General features: G+C 40.1%; 2 protein-coding genes across 4 annotated transcripts in view; one reads left to right on the top strand and one right to left on the bottom strand.

Annotated features, from left to right (window-relative positions):
- Positions 1-377: 377 nt before the first annotated feature.
- Positions 378-18421, top strand: emilin2a (elastin microfibril interfacer 2a). Its single transcript, XM_030752777.1, has 9 exons — positions 378-669; positions 1248-1373; positions 3726-3916; positions 4042-6003; positions 12921-13262; positions 15576-15629; positions 15895-15954; positions 16137-16277; positions 16791-18421. The coding sequence occupies exons 1-9, from the start codon at positions 509-511 to the stop codon at positions 17111-17113; spliced, it is 3360 nt and encodes a 1119-aa protein (XP_030608637.1). The 5' UTR covers positions 378-508; the 3' UTR covers positions 17114-18421.
- The window catches only part of lpin2 (lipin 2), a 22418-nt gene continuing 13989 nt past the window's right edge, over positions 17976-26404 (bottom strand). For all 3 annotated transcript variants that reach the window (XM_030752780.1, XM_030752778.1, XM_030752779.1), the window contains exons 15-20: positions 26185-26333; positions 24871-24957; positions 24230-24382; positions 22211-22325; positions 21291-21394; positions 17976-20714 (exon numbers count right to left, since the gene is read on the bottom strand). In XM_030752780.1, the coding sequence (XP_030608640.1) occupies positions 20570-20714; positions 21291-21394; positions 22211-22325; positions 24230-24382; positions 24871-24957; positions 26185-26333 (753 nt within the window). In that variant the 3' untranslated portion in view covers positions 17976-20569. The remainder of the gene's footprint in view (positions 20715-21290; positions 21395-22210; positions 22326-24229; positions 24383-24870; positions 24958-26184; positions 26334-26404) is intronic.

Genomic DNA, 26404 nt, shown 5'->3' with positions numbered 1-26404 from the left:
CACCACTTCACGCACCTCTTTCAACTCTGGGGGCTGCATTCAAATGGCATTATCCTATTATCAGTGAGGTGTGAATTATTGGCTGTTGACTGACTTTATGCCCGCATCCCCCGAGTCCCTTGCATTAATTAATCACCGCGTCTAAACCACTAAGACTTAAAAGAATAACTTAATTAAAGCTAAACTACAAACTTTTTTATTTATATATATATATATATATATATATATATATATATATATATATATATATATATATATATATATATATATATATATATATATATAAAAGACTGGAGGAAGTCTTTTCACCCCAGGTTTGGGACGGGGGTGCGGGGTGGGGAGGGCTTCAACGTCATTCCAAGGGAGTTGCAGTGATTGTGGACTTCCCCAAAGTTCAGTTACCGGAGTTAAATCAGTCACAAGGGCAATGAAACTTTGAAGCTTGGGAAAGTCGCGTTTGGTAACAACAGGGTAGTCCTCCTTTACTGTGCTAGAAATATTTATTTTAATGCGTTTGTTAAGTATGAAGTCCAGGCGTGGAGAGATGGACTGGCTGTGGACATTTTTCACACTGATTTTAAACTTTCAGCTCACTCACGGGACTCCCTTATCTTATGACTTATTCCAAGGGTCTGCATACACTGGAGCGGTGCATAGACACAGAAACAGGTAAGTAATGACTTTTACACAGTTAAAACGAACTAGTTAAACGTTGATGTCTTTGAGAAACTAACGGGGACTTCATAACGGGCGTTCCTCCTTAAAGTAACGCTGTGCGCTTTTGTTGCGCTGCTGCCAAAACAAATCCGATGAGTTCCAGACTTCTCAGTTACCTGAATGACCTAAGATCGGTGAGGATTTAGCCTCTTATGGTCATATGTAGTCTGATAACATTCCCTGTTGTTTTATCAACCTATGACTAAATTTGGCTCGAGTTTGCCAGTGTTCTTAAAGGCGATAAGATGCAGATAAATCCTGGAACGCCACTGCTTACCCCCCAATCTTTTACGTACTGCAGACCACTGCATTTCCACATGTTTTCTGATAGATCAAAATAGACTAACGGGGGGGGTCTGACAAAGCTCACTGAAACAACGCGGCCTTTAAGCTCATAAACCATATGGAGCTTGTTATGATACTTTTATAGTCCAGCTGCGTTCTTCGGTATTTGCACCATATATTGCTCTAAATTAATTGTCAGACTTATTAGTATATATGTTGAAGTACTTGTTTATCTCCCTCCTCAGGAACTGGTGCGCCTATGTGGTGCAAAAGAACGTGAGCTGCGCCGTGCAGGGGAGTGTGGAGAGCTTCCAGGAGCCCGTGGTGGCCCCCTGCCCAGCCTACCAGCCCGACTGCCAGAAACAAGTGACGTGAGCGTACGGGGAGAAGGGGTTGAGGGTGCATGTTTAGATGTATGAGGCAGACTAGATACAAAATGTTTCCTTGAGAGAGAGCTGGAGGCAGAAATGTTCACAGTGGCTGAGAAGCTCCATTGGCAGAACCAAAAAGTACAGCTTTTACAGCAAGTTAATAAGCCCACTGAAAAAGGCGAAGGGTTATAGAGGAAGCTGAGGCTAAGTCTAATGAAGAGGAGAACACTGCTCATAGTTTAAAACTTACTCATTTATGTCTGAAGCAAATACAAAAAAACCCAAACAGGATGCAACCATTATAAGGGTCAACCGCACTTCCAAGACAACATTTATGGCGACATAGACTATGTAGAAATATGGCATGCTGCCATTTTCATTAGCATGCAGAGAAGCCATGCAGATTTTGAGTTGAGAGTTTTTCTCTAGCATACATCTGTTTCATTTTGTGTGTCCTGTTCAGGGTCACAATAGTGCACACATGGGCAAAAACAGGGCTTGAGGGCTAAAACTGGATTGCAGAGTATCTAAATCCAGCCTGCAATGTCCAATAAGGAAAATAAAACAACCCCCACCCCCAACAAATAAATAAATAAACAGAAGAAGAAGGAGCAGTATGCTGAGGAATCTTAAGGCAAATCACTGCAATGAGTCTGTACTGCTGCTAATGCATGAGACATCTGACAAAATGCAGGTAAATTTAAATGTTGATATAGAATTTTGATCAATTTTTTTAATGTTACTAATATTTTCCTTGTAAGATGTAACTATGATATGATTCAGTTTGCAAATATTGGCCATTCTCCTGTCTTATCACACTCAGTATGGTCATTAAAAAAAGTTACAGTAGCTGGACCCTACCATCAGGCCTCGAGTGAGACTTAGCACACACCCTGATTAGTTTGCCAGTATAAGTCTTGAAACCAGGCCCAGAAGTCATCACAAGTACAGGTGTGTAAATGAGATTAACTGTAACTTGCCAACTGTCCAAGATAAAGAATAATACGATGAGAAGAAATGAAAAATAAAAGCTTATAACCATCATAATATTTAGATATATTTGAGTCAACTCACATTTGCTTTTTGATGTGCTGCCTTTCTCAGTTTCCTGCATATTAAGGTTTGACATCCAGAGTAGATTTTCTGCATATTTGTTCATCTAGTCCTATGCTCAAATGAGTTATGAGACTGATGGTTCACATTTGCTGATTTGTCAGTATTAGAAGGGATGTAGCCCTGATTATAACTCAAAGTGCTGTTGTAGCTTTCATAATTATTATGGAAAAAGTTGACTTTGAAAAGCAATTAATTCAGAATCTCATTAGGGTTGCATTATCATAGTTAAAAATGAATATAAAAAAAAGTGTATAACCCATATACTCATGCACGGTTGACAATACGAACATATGATAATAGTAATGATAAAACATTTCCCTAACCATTTAAAATTATACAGTTTAACTGCAGCCCATATCTGAACCCCAGCCTTCTACACTAAACAAATCATTAACTTATCATTGTGAATGGGAATGTTGGCACCAGTGATTGTGAGTAACAGTTTTAATTTTGTACTGGAAGATACTGTGTTGCAATTTAATTTAGTTTTCTTTGTGAATCATTGTTAGTCCCAAACACATGCTATCTGTGGTCTTGCTTTGTGATTCTCTTACCCAAACACATGCATAAGAGCCCCTGTGCTGTGGAAAAGATTCCTGGAAGCTGATCATTCTTAAGTCATCAGAGTTCCAAGCAGGAAGAGCTGGCTGTGAGAGCAGATTCCTCAACGTATGATAGAAAGCTCTGACTTCATGTTGTCTCATGTTAAGAGATTTAATTACATTTTGTAGATCACAGCCAGACTTCCAAGTATCCCGCAGGTTTTCGCTTAATTTTTTTTTTCCTGCTTATTGAGGCTGAACAGTTTTCCTAGTGACAGTTGGGAAATTTGCAAAGATGATTGTTTCAGATATCAACTTTCCAGATGTTCTACATGACATGACCCCTGCCTTCAGGGAAGTGATGTAATCAATTGTTTCTTTGGGAACTGCTTTCTTTGGCTGGAAAGTTGGAATTTTCACAAAGTGGAGATTGAAAGAGAAGCTCAAAAATGTCTGTCCAAAAAAAAAAAAGAAAAAAAAAAAACAGATGTTTTGGTGATTGCAAGAATCAACCAATATACAGTTTCTTCTTTTTGAAGTAATGGAGCAGTTTCAGCATGGAAAACAGCCTGGGTGTGATTTTGAAAAAAGTCCAATTTTCCCTCATTTATATTCATATTTGTCTGAGAATTTATTTAAACCACGTCCATATTTGCTTGAATTACAACGTATGCGTCTTGCTTTTTATTTACAGATACACAACTCGGTTTCGACCCACATACAAGCTTGCCTACAAGACGGTCACAGAGTTAGAGTGGAGATGCTGTCCTAGTTACCAAGGTCCAAACTGTAAAGATTTAAAACCAGCTTCTGACCGGCAAACAGTGCAGGGAACGCAGCCATACAGCTCACCAAATCCTGGACATGGGACCAGATACATACAGAGTGAGAAAGTCATATTCTGTTATGTCAGTTTATACCAACAATATTTTACTAAACAACAGTAGCTGCCACTAACAAATATATTTGTATTTGAATCTTAATATTGATAAGTTATTCCATATTTCCAGGGCCAGAACGAAGACAGACTCCACAGCATGAGACAAGGCCTGGTGGGACAGATAAGGTGCGTCTTCTGGAAGGTGAAGTTCAGCGTCTGTCTCAGACAGTCCTGGATCTCCAGTCTGCTTTGACGGGGTTAACTGCAAACCTCCGCAGTGACCTGCAAGAGGGCACAAAGCAGATGCTGGTAACACTTCTGAACAACATACGCCCACCAGACAGTGCCACAGATGCAGGCACAGAGGAGAACCCGGCTGTGTTGGATGGCCATCAGGCTACCAGAGGTGGGATGCCAGGACAGAAGGACATAGAAAAAATCGTAGCTCGTTTGGATGATATCAGCAATGCTCTGCAAAGCAAGGATGAAGCTTTGGAAGACTTAAGAGGAATCACAACCAGTCATGAGGGGCAGATACGTGTCCTGATGGATGCCTCTCAATCTCAGGCTTCAACCATAGCAGATTTTGATGTTATACAGACCTATATTGATGGAAAATTTGAAAAGCTCAAGAAAGAGATAGACCAGAATGTGGAGGAACAAATGGCCAAAGTTCAGAGCTCATGCAATGACAAGCTCCAGAAGTTGCAGAAGACCTGTGAAGATAGCCATGATGAAGTTTTGGACAGGTTTACCAAGTTGGTGAATTCCAAGGAGGCCGATCTGAGAAAGGAGATCCGATCACTGCTTCTAGACATGGCTGCCGCAGATGGACCTGTACGAACTCAAAGGCAGACAGATCCATCCAAAGAGGACAAAGAACACAGTGACCATAAAGACCTGTGGCGTGAGATTGACCGTATTACAGAGGCTTACCGCATCCTGAATGTCCGCATTGACAACGAGTTGGCACACCTGTCTTCTCCTCAGGAAGGTGTCAGCGACTTTTCTGTATTGATTCAGGAGCTGGAGGCCCGTATAAATATTACAGAACAAAACGCAGAGACTCACTGCTTCTATATCGAGGAGAAGCTAACCCGTACAATTGCAGAAGAAGTGGCAGCTCTTCGGCAGCTTCTGGACGGGCGTTTGAACAGTGTGGAGGACCAGTTTACGAACATTCTGGTGGAAATGAGCAAAAAAGATTTCCCAGGGACATTAAGCGACTCCATTGATGGCATCCAGGCAGAAGTTAATAACAACAAGCTCCTCCTCCAAGGTTTGGATGATAAGATTAATACTGTTGGAGAGTTGTGCTCTGCAGGATGTGCAGGATCAGAAAATATCGCAAGAGAAGTAACTGCTGCGCCTAAACCTTATGCTATAGAAAACATTTTAAAGGACCTGTATCGATATAGAAATGATCTGGACATCCTTCACACAGACGTGAGTTCCAACACAGCCAAGCTCAGGCAACTGGAAGATCTTGTTCAAAGGTATTCAGCAGCAGATGAGAGAAGTGTGCAGACGATGGATGACTTCAAGAAGGGACTGATTAATCTCCAAAATAATGTGCTTGGTCTGGCTGGTGCTGTTACTGGGTTGGGTGATTCCTTAGGCAAATACAACCAAGATATCCACAAAATAAACTCCACATGCTGCTATGCAGAGCGGAGTGGAGAAGGAAATACAGCACGGGACAATGGGGATACATCTGACGCCACTCAACGTAAGGTGGGGGAGCTGGAGGATAGGCTCGATAGGCTTACCAGGCAGGTGTCATCTGAACTGAATGAATGTAAACAGAACACACAGGGAGTTTCTGATGGCATCTCCGCTGTGGATGGGCGTGTAACCCGACTTGAAAAGGTGTGTGGAAAGTTAGATGGAGTTTCTGCTAATATCAAAGAGCTGAAAGATGGGCTGGAGAGACATGTTGGCGGCCTGCACGACTGCGTCTACAGGATGAACGTCACGTGTGGAAATCACGGAGCAGAAATCAACGCTCTGCAGAGTTCTTTGCAGAAGTTTCAGGCACAGCTGTCTGCCATAGCCAAACACGTTTCGAAAGATGGCGCTGCCAAAGAGCCAGGTGAGTTAATAGTGACTGTTTAATGATATCACTGGTTATCTGAGGAAGGAACAAAAACATGAAACATGAAAAACCTGTTGGGCATTCAATGCAACAATCCAGCGCAATCTTTATAGCAAAATCTAAATAAATAAAACTTGAATTTAATTGACAGCCGTGCTGTCCACACATGAACGTGGTCACACCCAAAAATTGAGATTAATACAGATTAATAATGCTTATGTGTACTAGAAACTAACCATTTTGCACATTGTAACATCCAAACACAGCAAAAGGCAAAAGTGTTCAAAGCTGTTCAAAGTGTAAACACGCAAAGGCATGCTGAAAAGCTTGGCCTCACAGAGTGTTAAATGTGAATCCAGATGCATACTTCTGGAAGTCTTTCCTGGAAGACATTCAGTGTTGCACTAATTTTTCCAAAAATGATGGAAGTAGCTGTGTAAAGAATGAAAAAAAAAATAGCTTGAACGAGAAGTTCAGACTCTATTGACTTTAATCTCTGCACATCGGTAGAGTGCTGCTAACATGGACTCAGCCTCAGAATATCAGTTTCAAAAGTTGCCTAAATCATCCCCCAGTTCTGACTTGGTAAAGAGGCAGGGAGGAGGGCTTTGAATGCCTGACACGCACTTTGACTTTGAGCATAGTGACACTTTCACAGCCTAAAGGTGAATTCATGCATGTAGTTGGTGCTTATGAAATGAACAACAGCTGCTGTGGCAGCAAATGGCTTTCGTGTGATCTGTATGGCAGCAAAGATGTGATACTGTCATCTTAATGAGGCACTATAATGAAAAGGTTGAGCAGGATGTACAGTATTAAGCAGCGAGAAAAGTATGCTATGTGCCTTTTGCAGCATTTAAAAGTTGACTGTCTCAACTAGCTAGCTGGCTTTGCTTCATTAGTGGGCAGCGTTATCACGATAGGGAATCATGACAGTAATTGGACTCAGATTATGGCACAGTTTAGCCACTTAAGGGTCCATTAGTTCAGGGGATTCCCACATTAGTGCAGTCAAGCACTGAAATTAGCTAGAAGAAGTCAAGTAAAAAAGGAGTGACTACATACACATAATCTTTTTATCAGCTTCCTCTCTAGCTTCCAACATCTGAGTTTATCAAGTGTGATTAACATCTGTGTAAACACAAACTTTTCCTGTGGATAATCTCCATATCATGCTGGCTTGGTATACATGGAGGCTTGAATAGCCACAGGGTATTTCTCAAAGTGGGAGGGCATAAGTTCACTGAGCCTTCCGTGCTTGCCTCGAGCGTGTCATTCAATATGTCCCAGCGCCGAGGAGACTTCCTGTGACTTAGATTTGTGTTGTTCCAGGAATCCCCCACTTTTTATACAGGCAATGAAATATACAGATGAAATCTTACATTTTTACGGCCTGTCTAGCTGGTATGATGTTATGATGATTTACTCACACTATTACGTGCCTTGTTGCTCCCTTACATAAATATCACTTAGACACTTGAGCAGACTGCTCCTTCTTCCCCAGTCCCTTCATGAACATACTGAATTGTGGGGTCTTCTTTCTTTCACCATAAATCTCCCTTCTTTACACACACCACAGAACTGTGGACCTCAACCTCAGCTCCCAGTCCCTTAATACACATACCTCCCTCCAACCCTCCCTCCTTTCTTTGTCTTTACACATGAACACATACCAGCCTCGAGAGATTCCCGTAGGGTGACCTAAGCCCAATGTGTGGAGTCTGGTCCTCATTAAGGGCCCTGACTCACTGCTGGAGTCAGTCTTGATGGAGAGGGGAGAAGAAGGGCTCCACACCCAGGACCAGATGCTTCAACTACCCTCAGCTGTGATGTCATGACTGGGGCCCCATTACCGGTGCCTCCCATACCATGGTCCAAAACAATAGAGTGACAGAGAGCTGGGGAGAAACGAAAAGCGTGAAGGCATTTTGTACCGATTTCAGCATTTGCCAAATATGGCCCGGTATTTCAATGCAGTGATATTCGATTTCATTATCTTACAAGGAACATTAAGCATGATTTATGATATGCTGTTTGTTCAGAACCCCCTGCCCACCTTTCCAACTTCAGATAGAGGGTGGCTGTGTCAGCTATTCTTTGCAACTTTCTGAGACAGACAAGCTGGCATTCACAATCACTTCATGCTGTGATTGGTCTCCTGAGGTGAGAGAGGAGCAGGGAATTTGAAGCTACCCAACGTTTTCATTAATAACTCAAGTTTGTCTGCTGTTTGTGGCACTTTTTATATGTCCATTTAAGTGCAGAGAGATTTAGCTGATGCCTTTTGTGCACTTATTTCAGTTTACGCTGCACCAACCTGGTAACTTAGCTCAAAGACTGGAATGAGGGGAAAACAGCTAGCTTGGTTCCAAGACAAATTATCTGCAACTTCCTGGAGTATCAACTTGTTGCCTGGTAACTGGTTTCCCCACCAGCACCACCCCCATAAAATGTGAAAGTGTCACCAAGTTGTCATTTTTATACCAATTTAACAAAGATACAGCTTGTTAAATAGAGAATTTGTGAGACGCTGGTCGGCAGATTTGGCCAGGCAGTCTGTGTCCAGTTTTTGTTCCAACCTACGTTAGCAAACAGCTTGAAGCAACTCACCTAAATCTCAGCATGAATAGAGTAAATAAGCTTACTGTATTTCTAAAAGTGTCAAAAAATTCTTCCCTGAAATAAGTAATGTGATTTTCTCTTGCCCAGTGCCTGTTTCCTAAATCCCACAAGAGAGGGAGTTGGACTTTGTGGCTTAAGATTTAATAGTTACTTCAAGTTTAGAAAGGAGAGAAATTGTCCAAATAGAGATAAAATATCCACAAAAAAATCCCAGCTCTGTGGGTGTGGTGATGGCTGAGAGCCTACTGAAATGTTTCCTCTCTGTGTTTGAGCTCATATTCTCCACACAGTCATATGAGGACCCAGAGGAGGCTGAAAACAGATGATGTGTTGTAATAACATAACTGAAAGATGGACTGGAATAGCTTTGCCCTTACACAGCATGACTGCTGAATTGGAATTGTGTGACTTAAGTCTCAAAATGTTGCCACTGCTTCGCCCTCAGCAGCTGCTCCTGCTGCAGAGGTCTGCCACTACTGCTTGTGTTTTTTGTATCTTGTCGCTTTCCCTCTGAGAGGGAGTTGTGGTTAAGGAGAAATTACTCTGTGGAAACATTCAAAAGTCTGTGAGCTACCAAAGATATTTGAAATTATCCAAGAGCTTTCAATCTCTGAAAGATTTGTGTTTCACACAGTCATGGTGAAAAAAGCAAGTACAGTTTCTGTCAATTCTAATGTTTTACATACATAAGACATAATGCAAAAAATTGTCTTGCCTTTACCAGGGCTTAAAATTACGTAAACACAACCGGAGACGAATGACAAGATATGGTATATTACAAGGTGTCACTATTTATTAAATAAAAATTAAGCCAAAATACAGAAGCAATGAGTGAAAAATGTAATACACCCCATGATAGCTTGGAATACTCAGACCAGCAACAATACTTGAAGTAATCATATTCTGTATGATCTTTATCAGTCTCTCACATCACTTTGGAGGACAGTGATGTGAGCTCTCTTAAGGTCCCTGCACAGCATTTCAGTCAGGTTGAGGTCTGAACTTTCAGCCATTGCAGCACATTGAGTCTTTTCTTTTTGAGCCATTCTGTTGTAGACTTTCTGCTGCGCTCTGGATCATTATCCTGTTCCATGACTCAGTTTTGGCCAAGCTTTAGCTGTCAGACAGATAGTCTTACATTTGACTCTTTGTTATACAGAGGAGTTCAAGGTCTTGTTTGGAAGGCATATTTGTTCAGTCTTTTTCTAATTGTACTGTCATGAACTTTAACATTTCATATGCTAACTGAGGCCTGCAGGGTTTGAGATGAAGCTCTTGTTTCTGTTTTTTTTTGTTTGTTTTGCAATTTCTCTGAGTTTTGTTGTTCATCTCGGGTTGTATTTGCCTAATTTTAAGGGCCAGATTATGTTTATTATGTCCTGATATATAAAACTTTAGAACTGAAAGAGAATTTTTTTTTTTACTGTGACTGAATGTGTTAGGAAATGTAGAAATATGAAAAATACTTCTGTTTCTCAATCAAGTAGTGACTAATCAGACTTCTGAATTTTATCATTCAATTCACAATATGTTTTTTTCCTACTCCTTTTATTGGCGATGATCCCAGCCTAGCTCAAATCACAACCCTGTTTTTTTCCTTCTCTCTTTCTGTTATTGCTCACTTTACTCCCTTGTTGCTCTCCTTCTTTCCAGCTTTTTCTTTCAATTTGTCCTTCCAAGAAAGCTAAAGGACTTTCCACCTGTTTCTCCACCCTGTCCTGTAACTGTGTATCAGTGGGCGAGGTCTTCAGAAAATTAAAAAAAAAAAAAGCAGGGATAAATTAAAGGCTTTGATTTTCATGGATCAATGCCTCACAATTGATCATTTAGGCTTTATACTGAAGAGACAGGCAGGAAGATTAACTGTCTACTGTGATGAAGAAATACACAAAAAAAGACAAAAGCCCTTTTGAAGTCTAAGGTTGTCTGATGGGAAAGAATGGAAAATTGTTTTTGGCACAAAGACACATACGCATGCGCACTCACACGTGCACACGCTCACTGTATAAATGTAGTCACCAGCAGAATTTTTTAGGCGGTGCAACAATTTCCCTGATTAGATATCTGAATATGTGAGGAGAGGTGTTTCCATCTCTGACCCAGGAGTCCATCTGGAAGTCTTCAGAGGAGATCCATACACACAAGCGGAATCCCAGAGGTCTGCCATGCCGTGCAGCACACAATTTGAGCCTCCAGTCATAAATATTACTGGAGGAACATGGGGTGGAGGATGAAATTGCGTCGATGTGCTTAGCAAGAAAGATTAGACTCTGAGTGGTGCATTATTGTAAGTGTGGAACAGCCACTCCCTGCTTTGTGGTCCTTGACACCATTGTACGATCAGTGTATCTGCTGCAGTATCCCATAATGCTTTCAGTTGTCACTCGTGAACACTCTCGAACTGTCACCCAATTGTGCAGGGGCACAAGTGACTAAAGCATTACCCTCCAGTGTCTCAGTCAGCTTCTAAGCAATAACATCTGGTTTTGGTGACGCTCTTGGTTGCACCAGCATGCATATGAATGTGTGCGCTTTTCTCTGTGTTTTTGGACTTTGTGGTTGCCTCCTTAGTGAGACACAGGCTGAGAGCTCATGGGAAATATGCACTCAGGCAACTGGCACCCTGGAGGAGGCATGGGGAGGAAATGAAGGAGAGATTTCTGATTATCTCAGTACAACATGATTGCTGGGTTTAATTTGTTTTTGATTATACAGTACATGTGGTTTCTGAGTAGCTTGTGGTGTCACTTGCAGTAAGAAGGACGAATTTTGTTGAAGGGTAGATGACCTTTTATTTGATAAGACCAGAATGGCTGATTACTTTCATAATCCAGAGTAACAGGCAGGCTATAATGTAATATACTGCAGTTGCTTTCAGGTAGTTTATGATTGACCACTGGGTGAATGTGCAGTTGTATTAACAGCTGACTTTTGATTTATTTCATTCAAGTCTTGAGGTGCAATCATAAATAGAAAGTCAATATTTTGAATATTTGTTTTTCTACCCAGGTGTGCTTTTACTGCATTGTTTATGCTCAAATGATTCATAGGTCAGTGTTAAGTGGTCCAATAAGCATTCCTCTGAAAATGATCTGGTACAAGGACTGGACTGAAAATGAGTGAAAAAGCTGCCAATGGTCATGGTGCTTCCATGGATGTTTGCCCTTTGCTGTACAGAAAGAGCAATGGTTGAAACTAGAAGCATGTGTTAGGGAGGCAGATGGTGGTTTCAATTCAGAACCAACAGATTATATATATTGAATATATTATAATCAGGTAAGTGAACTCCTTTTGGGGGATTATGATTTATAGCAGTTTTTAAAATATCTATATGTCTGAAATGTTTGGACTATGATGGTCACCATGGGTGTGTGTTAATATGTTGATGTTTTACTCAAATCATCACAGTGCAAAGGTTCACTCTAATAAAGCTGCCGGCATGGCGGCTACTCAGTTTTTTTTGTTGTTTGAGCAATGCTGGTCTAAGCAGAAGACTAAAGAAGCGCTACAGCAGATGTGACCACTAATCATCAGCTGACCTTTAGCCACATTCATACAGATCTTTAGAAAGCTGACTTTATGTCAAACACATCTCAATGTTACACAACTTATACTTCAAATCAACAATTTTGGCTGCTACAGGACATTTCACTATCGATTTCTTTTCTAAGATTGAACATTGTGATATCTCTAAATTTTGTATGTTTGTAATGTGTTTATTCTCCCTGCAGAGTCCTCTAGTTCTTTGTGCTTTTCATAGAGATCCCTAAAAGAATAAGTACTTTTTGGCCAATAGAGGGAATAAATAAAATTTATATCTTAGCTCATCAACTGAAACAACTTTAACACTGGTACATGTATTCCCTGTAGACCCAACTTCCCCACTGGTTTAAACCACATTACAGATACAGATACACAAAGCACCAGACAAGCCATTTAATGTACAAGGGCCTTCACTGAATCTTAAGTACAGCGTGTCTCAAATCTGTCTCACATCTGGTTGTGAGAAGGAGCTGACTCAAAGCAGGTAGTGTAATTATTTTTGTTTTTGTCCCCAGGACCCTATCTTAGCATCTGTGCTTTAACCTCAGAGGCCCAGGTGATAGCTGTGCCCTCTGGGGATCTGGCGACCAGCCAAGTGTTTTCTGTTCAGATGGTTCTCATTGCTTGAGCTCACACAGAGTGCCCATTTTGCTTTTATAAGGGATGATTTCATAAAAGCAAGTTCTTGTTTTTTTACTTTGTACATTTGCAGTATCATCTCTGTCTCTCTTTTTCTTTCACTTTCCAAGGAATGACCTTTAGACCAGAGATGCCTGCCTCTTTGCCAGACAGAACCAGAATCCAACAAATCCACATTCCTCTCATCATTCCTCCTGTGCCATCCAACCCCAGACAGCCATACAGTCCAGGACAACCAGTGCAGCCAAATACACACATAATAAATATCAGCCCACCAAGCCAGCCTTCAAGTCCCCAGCAACCAGGCATGCCGACTCTGCCCCGGATTTCCATGAGGCCTGTAGTGGAGACAGGAGAGGCAGGACCTCCAGGATACAACCGCAGGGTGACTGTGCGAAGAGGGTCTGAGGACTCTTCTAGCCACCGTGTCAAAGGGTTTGCAGGAGCACCAGGTGAGTAGTCTTAAGGTCCATGATGACCTCTGGTTTTGTCTTAAGCTTGCAGCTGGGAATGCAGATTGGAGGTGCAAATTTTATTATATGATATGCGTGACAAATCTGCAAGTCTTATTTAAGTTTCACCCAAGGCCTCTTGGATTTACAGTCACTCCCACAACAATGTGTCATTCCCACATTGTTGTGGGAGTGACTCGTTTACCAATGCAAAGGGTTACTGGGGTGAAGGGACTTATTCTAATCAAAAGCACAATACTTTCCTAACCATAACCAAGCTGCTTTTAATCAGACAGTCACATGGAAGCAACTCAATGCATTTAAGCATGTAGACATGGTCAAGACAACCTGCTGAAGTTCAAACTGAGCATCAGAATGAGGAAGAAAAGTGATGTGACACATCCCAAAGGTGCTTTATTGGAGTGAACTCTTGTGGCTGTGGCATGGTTGCTAGTGTCAGAGACGCTGGTCTGAGTATTCCAGAAACTGCTGATCTACTGGGATTTTCCTACGCAACCATCTCTAAGGTTTACAGAGAATGGTCCAAAAAAGACACTATCCAGTGAGCAGCAGTTCTCTGGGTGAAAGTGCTTTATTGATGTCAGAGGTCAGAAGAGAGTGGCCATGCAACTTCAAGCTGAAAGGAAGACAACAGTAACACAAATAACCACTTGCAACAAGCAAGGTATGCAGAAGAGCATCTGTGAACACACAACTTTGGACCTTGAAGCGGATGGGCTTCAGGAGCAGAAGATCACATTGGCTGCTGTCAGCTAAGAACAGGAAACTGAGGCTACAGTCTGCACGGAATAACCAAATAGAAGCTTAGAATAATGTTGTCTGGTCTGATGAGGTGACCATTGTAATTTGGTGCTGTATAAATAAAACTTTATTGAATTTCTACTGCAGCATTCAGATGACAGAGTCAGAATTTGGCATAAACAATATGAAAGCATGTCTACATCCTGCCTTGTATCAACTGTTCAGGCTGCTGGTGTAATATGTGGGGGATATTTTATTTACATACTTTGGGCCCCTTAATACCAAATGAGCATCATTTGAACACCACAGCCTACCTGAGCACTGTTGTCCTTCCTTAATGATCACAGAGTACCCCTCTCCTGATGGCTGCTTCCAGCAGGATAACACATCCTGTCACAAAGCTCAGATCATCTCAGACTGGTTTCTTGAACACAGCAGTAACTTCACTGCACTCAAATGACCTCCACAGTCACCAGATCTCAATCCAAGAGAGAACTTTTGGGATGTGGTGGAATGAGAGATTTGCATCATGGATGCAAAGCTAAAAATCTACAGCAACTATGTGACACCATCATGTCAGTGCAGAACAAAATTTCTGAGGACTGTTTCCAGCACCTTGTTAAATCTATGCCATGAAGAATTAAGGCAGCTCTGAGGGCAACAGGGAGTCCAGCCCAGTAATAATAAGGCGTAACTAATAAAGTGATCAGTGAATGTATGTATGTTTTTCTTTCACTGTCAGTACTTAGTTATATGAACAAGGGTTTAATTATGAATGAACATTAGTTGTTTTCATGTCATGTACTTTTATGATTTCTATAATCTATGTGAAAGTTTTTATTGGGTGCCAAACCAAAATGGAAGGAAGAGGCAACAGAACACAGATTTAGACAGTTTGGGATTTAATTATTTAGGCTGGACATAGAAAAATTAAATAAAATATCAAACAAAACAAAGGCTTTGTTCTAGCCTCCATGCTTTTTGGCAGCAAAGGAATAGAGAACAGCCTACGTTAGTCGTATTGTTAGTGTTTACTGGTAGTGTGGGAGAATGAACCAGAGAAATGCCAATTAGTCTAACCCCCCACCCCACCCCCCCCACCCCCCCCCCACTTCTAAAAGAGAAAACTTATAATTCATCCACAGCTTCAGGCTTTTGAATGGAATGTGTGATTTGTTTCAAGGCTTCACTTGTTCTTTGTTGTTGCATAAGTTTCCTTTTCTTTACACCTGAATGCTTGTGATAAGTTGGTTTTAGTTTGGTTTGTTTTTACTAAATACAGTTAAATTTAATTTCCAGCCTTAATGGAAACTACAGACACTTGAATCTAATTGTAGATCCCATTTTCTTGAAAAAGTTAAATAAAACAAAAGATTTTTTTTAAAAAAAATTATGAAGTCTAGATTTCAGAAAGTTTTGATTCATGCCTTCTCTTGGAAACTATCACACAGTGTGCCATAATGTCCAGATTAAAAAACAAGCAGCTGCCTCTAGCCCGTCTCTTCAGATGATGATGAAACTTAATGCATTTGTCATCTGTTTCTTTTGCAGGCTATCCTCCTCTGAAGCTTGCTTCATTCAAACCTCAACCAGCCAGACGCCAAGGTACTTTAGCAGCTCATTATCAAGTTACATCACGTGCCTCTGCAGACTTCTTCTACTGTATCAATGTAAAAATTGGAAAAACTGTGACAATTTGTATTCTGGTAGTGCAAGGCAGTGGGAGCTGGATGTGTGTCTGTAAGGGTGTGTGGGCAGATTGTGCAAGGATTTTTATATATATATATATATATATATATATATATACACACCTTGTGGCTATAATAATACATAATGAGTTAACATGCTTTGTACTGTTTGTGCTTTGTAGCTCCCATAGCAGCAAAGGTACCCTGGAACGTGGTTTATCAAACTCCAGCTGACTCACCAGGTAAAAGCTCTCTGGAAATCTCCTGTCTGTGTTTCTGCAAATATTGCAAGATTACAAAAGTGTAAATCAGAGTTTGGTCTTATGCTAGAATTTGCTACATATGGATTCTGATCAATTGAAATGAAGCAGACATTTATCTGTGAATCAAGATACCGACTGACATTCATTTTTTTTGCATTCAGTTTCAGCTGACAGTAGCGCTTTGGCAGACACCTTCTCCTTCTCTGCTGGCCTCACACAGCAGCCTTTCTCTGGAGATTTTGGCATCATTCGCTTTAACAGGGTCCTAGTGAACGACGGAGGACATTACAATCCCACCACAGGTACAGGCACACATATAAGACATAGATTTAAAATAAAAGGTCTGTAATATTTGTTGGTATCATTGTGATACATGATAATACACAGATATGTTATTATGCTGTTATTACAGGGCTGGGCAGTACATTATAATTTGCACAAACAAATAATACATTAGTTATGGATTATTTTCACTTGTGGATTAATACAAAGTGCATTCTCATGTGTACAGTATTTGAGGTAGGATGGTGAATGTAAGATGATTCAAAATAAACTACAGGACCCATGTTTGTAATTGAGCAATGACTCACCCAATGCAACAATGTGGCTAATTAATGTGTTTTTAATTTGGCAACAATGAAGTCCTGTGGCGCTGAGGAATTGGCTAATTCAGGGTTTGGCTACAGAGCCAAAACTCATTAGGATCAATTCATTGCTGGTCCATGAATAGGAAACAGATTTAGAAACCAACCGAGTACTAATCAGTAGCATTACTGATTGAACCCAGACTAAATCAGTCCTGTTCTCACCTTCAGGGATCTTTACTGTACCACTGGATGGCCGATACCTGATTTCAGGTGTGCTCACTGCAAAGAAGGGTGACCGCGTAGAAGCTGTCCTGTCTGTGTCTAACCGCAGTATACAGAGGCTGCAGAGCTCAGCGAGACCCCTGGCTGGCCCAGCTGGTGGTAATTGTGGTTCTGGAGGCACAGTATCTTTCAGTCTTATCCTACCCCTTAGAAAAGGAGACCAAGTGGCTCTGGTAAGAACCAGAGGCCAGCTGGCTACAACTGAAGCCAGGGAGATCCTCTCCACCTACAGCGGCATCTTTCTGTACTCACCACAAGCCAAAAGATAGCTGGAGCTCAGGTGGACAGTAACAATGAGGACTACTTTGTTCCCAGATATGTGGACTGGAGGAAATGTTTGGAGAAACCATATTTTTTAATGATGCAGCTGTTTTACCTGTGTGAACATCTTCAGTTAAAAATCCATTTAAAAATTTTCTATATTAAATTTGTAAGCCATTTGCCAAAGGTGCCTGACTACAAGAAGCAGGATTTGTATCTAATATATTTATCAAGTTGAATGTTTGTACCTATTGCAAATGTGTAGAAGTATAAATTAACACTAAAAATTCAGAAATGGTAAATTTTGTTTTAGCAACAGCATTTAGAGACCCGGCATGCAGTATGGTCGACAATCAGTGGAGCATAGTGTTGGTTAGGTAATAAACCATGATAAACCACCTTAAATATGATCTCACATCCTCCTAGAAGTGCACTGAGTGATTAAGAAATCTGGCTAACTCCTACGGAAAAACACAAGGTTAGTGAGCAAAACCCCCATTTGGGTGATTACATAAAGTGGGTGGGAATGAAATATAAATTTCCCCTTTCTCACTCCTGAGAGTGAGAAAAATTTTTTTCCAGCAGCAAACTAAGAACTTTGCTTTCAGTTCAGCCTTTAAGCCTCCTTTAACTGATATTTTAATTCAAATTTGAATAAACACTATTTGTATGAATCTTCCTATGTTTATATTTAATAAAACCCATCTGAGATCTCTAAAACAACCTGTGGGTCTTAACCTGCAGTACCCTCATTAATGTACTGTTACTTCAAAATATGCAACGGGGCAGAAGTTGCCTCTGGTTAGAGCTGAACTTTTTTTGTCTCAGACTGCAGATGAGGAAAATGTAGCACGCGCGCACACGCACACACTTATTCAGTTAGAAATTTTATTTAATATAAACATGACCATAAGCCACATTTTGTTAGCTTCATTAGGCCTGATTTTTTCCCCCCCTTTCAACCGATTTTGTTCTTCAAACCACATTACTATACAAATCAAACACAGCATACATTTAATGCATTTCTGCTGGTCAGACACAAATACCAAGCATTACATCCAAACAAAACAAAACTTAAGTTCACACAATAGCTCATACATGTTATAAGAAAAACAAAAAGGCATCAAAGAAGAATGCAATGATCAGCATATATCTATACCAGTTCGTTTATATACCACGCAATTCCAGGATCAGAGAGGATGAAGTGTGAATCTTTCACACAAGATGCTTTACTTTCATAGAAAGAATGGAATTTCTTGTTAATTATAAGATAGATCTATTTGACTTCACCACTTTGCAGAGAACAAGCAAAACAATCAAAGCGACACACATTGTATTCATCACAAAAACAGCAGAGCACGTAGCTGTCACCATAAATTGTGCTTATTTTTAATAAATGATCTTGGCTGCTCCTGCTCTTTTAGTCCACACTGGCATATAGAGTCAGTTACACTTGTGTTGGAGGTATGATCCATCTGACCAAAAACTCCTTTCCTAAAAAAAAGAAAAATCATACACAGATAATGCCAGGGAAGTGCCCTAAATGCTTCCTGTACAGTCAAGTATTTCCTGTTTATCTCCAGAAACAGTTTATCTTCCTCTAGTCACCAGAGGCACAGGATCAGGCTTTTCTGTCTCTCACATCGAGGCCAAGGGGTGGCTGTGATGCTACCTTGCTGTCTTTTACCCCAAATTACCATGATTTTCTTCTTCATCCCTTCTGCCTTAAAAGCAAACAAAACAAAAACTACCACCTTTCAAAGGTCACTCATATTGACATATTTTTCAGATTAACTGAATTGTCAGAGGTAAAACTAGAACTCTTCTTGCTGCAGTAATTGCATACTCTGGTCTACTGTCTACTTAGACCATCAGTGAAGTTAATGTGGGTGGGAGGTGTGCTGAGTTGTAAGTCTTGAGTCTCTGGGTGCAACTTTGACAAAGTGCGCTGGATAAAGCCACCGAGGGAACCTAAGCAAAGTGTGCAGGATGGTGCCACCCCAACAGCAGCAGCAGCACTCAGTGATTAGGTACACACACTTTCATCATCCCACAGTCATCCTACAGAGGACCTCACAAAGCAAAATCCTTCATTTTAAGCTCTTTTCAGATCTGCTTATATCCACTGTTCCATCTCAAAAGCATTCTCTCTCACATTTACACACATCTGCTAATAATAAAGCTGCAGATTCTGAGGTTTGCACAGGAATGTCTACGTGCCTCACATGTCGAAAAATTCACTGTTAATAAAAGAAATACAGGTTGTTGCTGGAGACAAAGAAAGCTTGTACAAGGCCTAGCAGTTACTGTTAAGTGCACGTTACTCTGTGACCCACCATACAAAATACTAATTTGAAATATTGCATTGTTATAAATTCATTTTTCAGACGAGCAAAGGCCTCACAACAGAAATCCATAACTTAAATACACTGATCATCATAAATAATGACTGCATTGTTAACAAAACACACTTAATTTGCCAGAGCTTGCATAACAGAACGAACATATTAAAACGACAGCAAGACAGTATACCATGAAGCTGCTTCATTTTTTTTTTTTTTTAAGTCACAACGAACTGTGCATCTTCACATACTTGGTAAAAGCATATCCCAAGTATGACCTTGGATATTAACAGTACCAAACATGGCTCACTGTGTAGCGGCCGTGTGAACTCTGTTGCACAGTCAGGCTGAAGAATAAGCAACATGAGGAAAACTGAACACTTACTGGAGCTTTCCTGGAGACTAAAAGCTGTGCATGGTTCATAGTTTGTGTTATCTGTTATTTGCCAACCTCTATGCCTACTTTTTTTTTTTTTTTTTTAGAACAGAATAAAGCCTCCAATTAAAGGCCGGGTACTTGCTTCTGGGCAAACACAGCACCTACAGTAAAATATGACTGGTGCATAACAACTGCCCAGTGTTAATTGCCTGTCCTGTTTTAATTAAATGTGTGCCTTTTTCATTTAAAACATTACGTTTCACTTCTTCAGGGCGTTTCTTGAATTACTTCTGCTCAGCTCAGAATCTAGCTCCTCATGTGGGGCTTCTGCCTGCTTCATTCATGGCTTATACAAACCATTTTTTTCTACAAGTTACAGATTTACAGAGAGACAAGATGGGTCTTCAATTGCTAACTCTGTACAGTGACAGGGACTAGAAAGTGGGGGTGTTCAGGATGTCTTCACAAGCAGGCATTAGTGGAGCATCTCCTAGGATGAACTCTAAAAGGTATTATTCATTTACTGTTCTGATAATAATCTCCACTCATCTCTAAAGTAAATACAGTTTACCAGCTTTTTTTGAGCTCACGGTCATAACCCTGTTGCTGTGTCAGTGTGTTGTGTGTGTGTGTCTAATAAGTAGAAACAATTTTGGTTTCAGTTCACATGTGTTTAGGAGATGCATTCAGGAGCACAGTTCATTTGAATGTAACTGTATAGCTGGGTATCCATATGTGCCGGCTCAGAGCAGTTCATCTGGATTGATTTCTGGTATCGGCTGTCTCCAGTAACAGAAAGAGCTGTACTCCGGCATTACAAAGGCCTCGTTCTGCTCTTTGCTCAGCAAAGGGAACACATGCTCCACCAGCTCACTAAGTCTGCCATAACTGTGAAGGGGAAAAAAAAAAAAATGAGACCAGAAAGGCAGAGTGAGCGAGAGACCAGATGGAATATTTAAATCTGAAATAAATGTATACTCTAGGTAGTTAGTGATGAAGAACAAAAAAAAAACCTAAATGAACAAACAACAGAAATATAAAAAAGGCTTTTAGATGTGTTGAACTGTATTGAGCCATCTAAATACAGAAAATAAACCTTAGGCCCCCTGTGGGCATTATTGCAGCCTAGGATCAATTTTAAAGTGTGTTTCTGGCCTGCTTTCCTTTTATTTCTGTTTTGTTCTCCACCAACTCCTGTGGGAAATATATGTCGCTTGAGCTGCTAAAAGCCCCACAATGTTCCCTAGCTTGTCTCTAAATTTGTATGTTTTGCTTGCTGCTGGGTAGAAAAGAGGAGTGAGTTACTATAAGCTTTCTCTTCTGAAATGGGAGTGTGAAAGAAACAGTAAAGGCGGGAAAAGCAAAACAGCAGCAGCAAAAATGCAGAAAAATGTTAAATGACAACAATGTCTTATCTTTTCTGCTGCGGATTTTTGCAGTGAGCCAGACCATTAATTTACTTACGAGGACTTGTTGCCCTTGGTCTGCTCCTGGATCAGCTCTCCCTTTGGGTTAACTGTGAAAATTCTACACACTGGCACACCAACTTCCTTATAGGCAAACACATCCTGTATGAAGACAAAGATTAAAGGCTCAATCTTCCTTCCAAAATAGGAACACTTGCAAATCTAATTTTTTAAAATGTTTCAGTTTATGAACAGAGCATAGGTTTTTATTTTGAGCTGGGATTAATTACAAACACACAAAACCCATTTTGCTTCCTCTAAGACAAAGCATGCAAATAAACCTGTCATTTACGGGGTGAAAAATTACTGACAGTGCTGTTAACAGCCATCTGAGAACACTCTTGATTATGTAATGTTCGGAAAGTAGCCTCTCATACATAATACACAGTGCTGCAAACTGAAATGACCGCGTTAATAACATTAACCACAGATTTCCTGTTTGTGTTCCACCTAATGCATGTAATGGCAATATTTCTGGAGTAAATGTTTTTGGTGAGCCACACCAAGATTGTGTGTGTGTGTGTGTGTGTGTGTGTGTGTGTGTGTGTCTTTTTTTGTTTTTGTTTTGGGGAGAGCCGAAGGCAGACTGAGTTTTGATAGCTGAGAAAGTGTTTCATCTGGGTGTTAGTGTTTATGCAGCTGAAGACGGGATGCTGTGCCCAACTTGAGCTCTCTTCCACAGATGAAGTCACTTGCGATCACACTCTGACAATGACCTCAGCTCAGGTTCAGCCCAGTACTTATTTCACACGTTTATGTCTGCTAACGCAAAGTGTCTGCCAAAGCGTCATGTTGATCTTGCAATGCATTATGACTGCATGAACCTCTGAAAAACACAGCTTAAAAAAAAAAAAAAAAAAAAAAAAAAGGCACTTTAACGTCTGGGAGTCTGACATCTTCAAACATGCATTAACTCACATTAGCTCTATTCCCAAAGGCGGCGTAGAATGGCTGCTTGTTATGCTGGAACAGGTTCTTGATGTCAGTAAGGCATTCAATCTTGAAGATCTCTGGTTTCTTCTCAATGACCTCTCTGAAGCAAACAGACAGTTTCATTAGAGGACAAACACGTCTTCACTGCTGTATCCAGCGTGAGTTAGAGGTAATCTGGGCAACCATGTTTAGTTTCTCTTGAACCCCGCTCTGAGTCTTTTTAGACACTATTTTTTTCCTCTTTATACATCCTGTAAAAACATGGCAAAAATCTAAATGCATTCCAGACGTTTCTGTTTAAAATGGTGAGTTTAAATACACAGATGGCAGCGGTGTTTCTAATTCAAGCAAATTAAAACAAGAGGGTCACATAAATAATGCAAATATCTACAACTTCGTGCATCACAGAATAATCAACATACTGCAGGTTGCTATGGTGAGACATTAACAATCCTGAATAGGGTTCAAGGTCACAAAAATCCCTGCTATAAAAGAGTAATTTCGACATGTTCAAGGAAACCAGGAAAGTTTTACTGTGCTGTGCAAGTGAGAAAAACCACTTGCCTTAACCATGTTAAAATTTAGCTAGAATAATCACAAGAGTACAAAATTAATTTCCAATGTTGCTGGGAAACATGTTCAACACTAGATCCACCAAAAGGGTCACTGTAAAAATCATGTGTTAAAATAAAGCCTCATTATCTTTAGTTTATAACTTCTCCTAAAACAGCTTTATTCATCATATAGTGAATTTTGGGGGTGTGTGGGATTAAAAGAAACTAAACAAAAATGACCATTTATGACCTCGAACTACTGAAAATCAATGTAAAACAACAATCGCAGCATGCTTTGTTGCCTAGCAGCACCTATTATTTGCACAAATTTTGATATGAAGGCTATATATAGGGGACTGTAGACGAATAGAATAAGTCGGGGATGGGATATTGAGGCTGGGGCTGAGTGGACGACAGATGTGTGGGGAACCGGGCGGGTTGCCAGCTGTGCGGAACAGCGGGGGGGACCTTAGCTGAGCAGAGCAGAGTCCAGACTGTGATAAATCCAAGCAAGATAACAATGAAATCCAGAGCACAGCAGCTGAGGTGGCTGATGTGATAAACTTTCATTTTTCTACTTTTGCAATAATTCATTTATTATTATTAAATGTTAGCAATGACCTGCTCAATCTATTACACAGTGAGCACCCTTTTTTTATTTCAGTGTAACACATCCAAAATTTGTTCTTTGCTTTTCCATAATGTTCTTCTACAATAATTATTTAAATGTGTAATTATGTAGTTTGATGTACCCTTTGTTTATCGGAGCAGTCTAAATATTCTTTACCTTTACAATCTCTAATTAAATAATTTAAACATTTTGTAAAATTAATTAAAAACCCCTAAAACTGAACTTTAATTATTTATTTTCTCAAATTTTATAATTAAAAAAAAAAATTAGAAAATTAAAAACAACAAGAAATGGCTTCTTTGGATTGCTGCTACTGTTGTAAGAGAGGCTCAAACTGACAGTTCCAGTTTTAATAGTTAAAAAATATTGAAAGATAATGGTCTTGTACTGTAACATCTCATTTAAAGATCAGTCACACAAGTCATCAACTGTCTCTAAAAAGGTGACTGACAGCTAGACAACAGGGAAATAAAGTGAAAACAATAACCCAAACAGATAAAATGTGATGGGAATAATACCAACACAGTTAATGCCTTTTTAGATAGGAATTCATGAACTTGAGTTTGGTGTAGTCTTAATAACCATGGCACATGAAAGGCTTATTGTAAAGAATGAGGCTCTGGAGAGTGGGAAGGATTTTGAAAGTGAGAATGGGGTATTTAATGTGAAATTAACTTTGCAGAGAAAAAGGATTTAGGAAAAAGATGGGGTGGTTTGAAAGCATCATTAAGATCTGGGGATAAGAAAGATTTAACGTATGTAATGAGGTTCATGATACTGAGACTGGTAGCCATATATATGGAGTATATATTATTGTACCTGTGAAAAGCAGAGAAGAGGCTGCTGGGAGAGAGCATGAGAGGTCCTCGGGGCAGGATGGTGCCTCCATCATTGACCCACTGCAAGTAACCTCTTGTCATGTCCGCCATGCCAATAGCCCGGGCCGAGCAGTACAAGAACTTGTAGCCATTTCTGCCAATAGGAAGAGCAGTGCTCAATAATTGTTCATTATCGTGACCTTAATAGCAGCTACTAAGATTAGCACTTTAATTGGATCAGTTATATTGATTACACTCATAATGAGCAGAAGTCACAATTCAATGAAAAAAATTGAAATTGTACAAAGGAAATATTATATTTACTACCAAAACAATACCCATACTCACTACAGCTTATTTCCTACATGCATTATGTTTTTGCTTTTTTTTTCCAGATTTAAATGTAAAACTAAAAAAAGAAAACGCAATGACCAGTTTAACAGCATTTTTACTTTCTGCAATAAATTTGTCTAAACTACAGTTAAACTTACTGAGTCATCGACCTCAGAGCTCCCCACGCAAACACTGGGAGGAAATATCAACTCCACAGAGAGCCGATTGGGAATCAACCCCAGACAGTCCTAACCACTGACCAACCATTCATGCATCCTCTATAATTAATCAGTGTTGCTGTGCACTTACTCAGCTACAGAGTGGTAGAGCTTGGCAATCCCCTGGTGAGTCCAATCCTTCCCCAACTGTGGAAGTATCTGTCCAAATACATCTGACCTAAAACATTTAAAAACATTTAAACACAAACAAAATAAATACAATTTTATATATCTATATATCTGACATTATGATAAAATAATCCAATCTGTCAGGAACATCAAGCAGAGAAAGAGAAAGCACATTGGTGGTACTGACTGTTCAAAAGAGGTCAAATAAAGCACCATAACATCTTTTCCATTTTATCACAAATATAGAACATTATGGGCTGTTCTCCACTAATGAGCATTACTGGCCCATAGGGGAGACACGGTCTCACCCTCAGCTGGCTCTGTGTGCTTACAGACTGAAATGTAAATGTCCTCATTATAGTGCCTATGCTCTTTACCCTGTTACTCAAAGAAAGCTGCATGTCGGGGGTTGGCCTAAAGGGTCACATAGATAATAAGCCGCAGTCAATTTGAGCCCGTTTGATGTCGACCACCAATGAACTTCAGAGTGGGCGTCAGAAAGGCAGCAGGCATCAGTTTTGTTTCAAAAGAGCTGTAACTAGCTTTAAGATAATTAACTTGACATAAATAGAACTGAATTACAACCTTCATTTCTGCTACTTGTGAAGGACTTGGATGTGTCCATGGTAATGAAGTTACTCAGATAACTCAGGTAAGTGAAATGAGCTGGAATCTTATCTTAATCCTTTTTAAATTAAACCCAATCAATATTACGCAACAACCTAAGCTTGTGTTCATTTCACTCTGTTCATTTTGCCCACCGAATAAGGAGCATTATTTCAAAGCTTGTGGGCAATTTATAAACATGAGGAACTTAAACACTGCACTACATATAGTTAATAGTACATTAACTGCTTTTGCACAAAATGGCTGTTTCCAAAAGCAGGTGTGCAACAGATGCTTAGGTATTTTGACTACGGATTTAAAATTAGATCCACTTTTTATTACAAAAGCTGAGACAGGCTGCTACAAAAGATGGCTCTAAATGTCGTTTCATTGATTACTTCCCACCTATGTGCTAAAATCAATATTTGTATGCATTATTTGTAACTGTTGTTAGAGGATGGACTAATAAGGGAGAGCACCCAAGGGACATCCCTTCTACTAACATTGTCTTACTACTGTATAAGTATAGGAATATGTAACTGGAAGCAACAACAGACTGATTTACTGTGCTGTCTAATACTGTCCACAAGCAACATAGCAGTTAGCTTACTGCTACAATTTTGCTCTGTAATATGATATGAAACTATTCTGAGTGACTGGAAGCCCATACTTTGTGATGGTGCCATCAATGTCAGAGATAATGACTTTGTCATTCCAGTTCCACAGGTAGATTGTGCCCTCGCAGCGGCACGTGCCCTGGTATTGGGTGGTGATGCTAAATGTCACATCATTTGGCCCCTCCTTCAGTTTCAGACTGGCCTGGGAACACACAAAAAAAAAATAAATGCATCTAGAGGGACAGTCCATTACATCCAGTGAGAGGTATTTCA

The sequence above is a fragment of the Archocentrus centrarchus genome, chromosome 17 (genome assembly GCF_007364275.1).
Source record: "Archocentrus centrarchus isolate MPI-CPG fArcCen1 chromosome 17, fArcCen1, whole genome shotgun sequence".
NCBI lineage: Eukaryota > Metazoa > Chordata > Actinopteri > Cichliformes > Cichlidae > Archocentrus > Archocentrus centrarchus.
This window is presented reverse-complemented; position numbering and strand designations above follow the sequence as displayed.

Bases quoted from the DNA above. Each gene is read 5' to 3' on its own strand.
- emilin2a (XM_030752777.1), top strand. From the start codon at position 509: ATGCGTTTGTTAAGTATGAAGTCCAGGCGTGGAGAGATGGACTGGCTG. The intron at 670-1,247 runs GTAAGTAATGAC...CTCCCTCCTCAG, and splicing joins GTGCATAGACACAGAAACAG to GAACTGGTGCGCCTATGTGG. The intron at 16,278-16,790 runs GTACAGGCACAC...TCTCACCTTCAG, and splicing joins ACATTACAATCCCACCACAG to GGATCTTTACTGTACCACTG.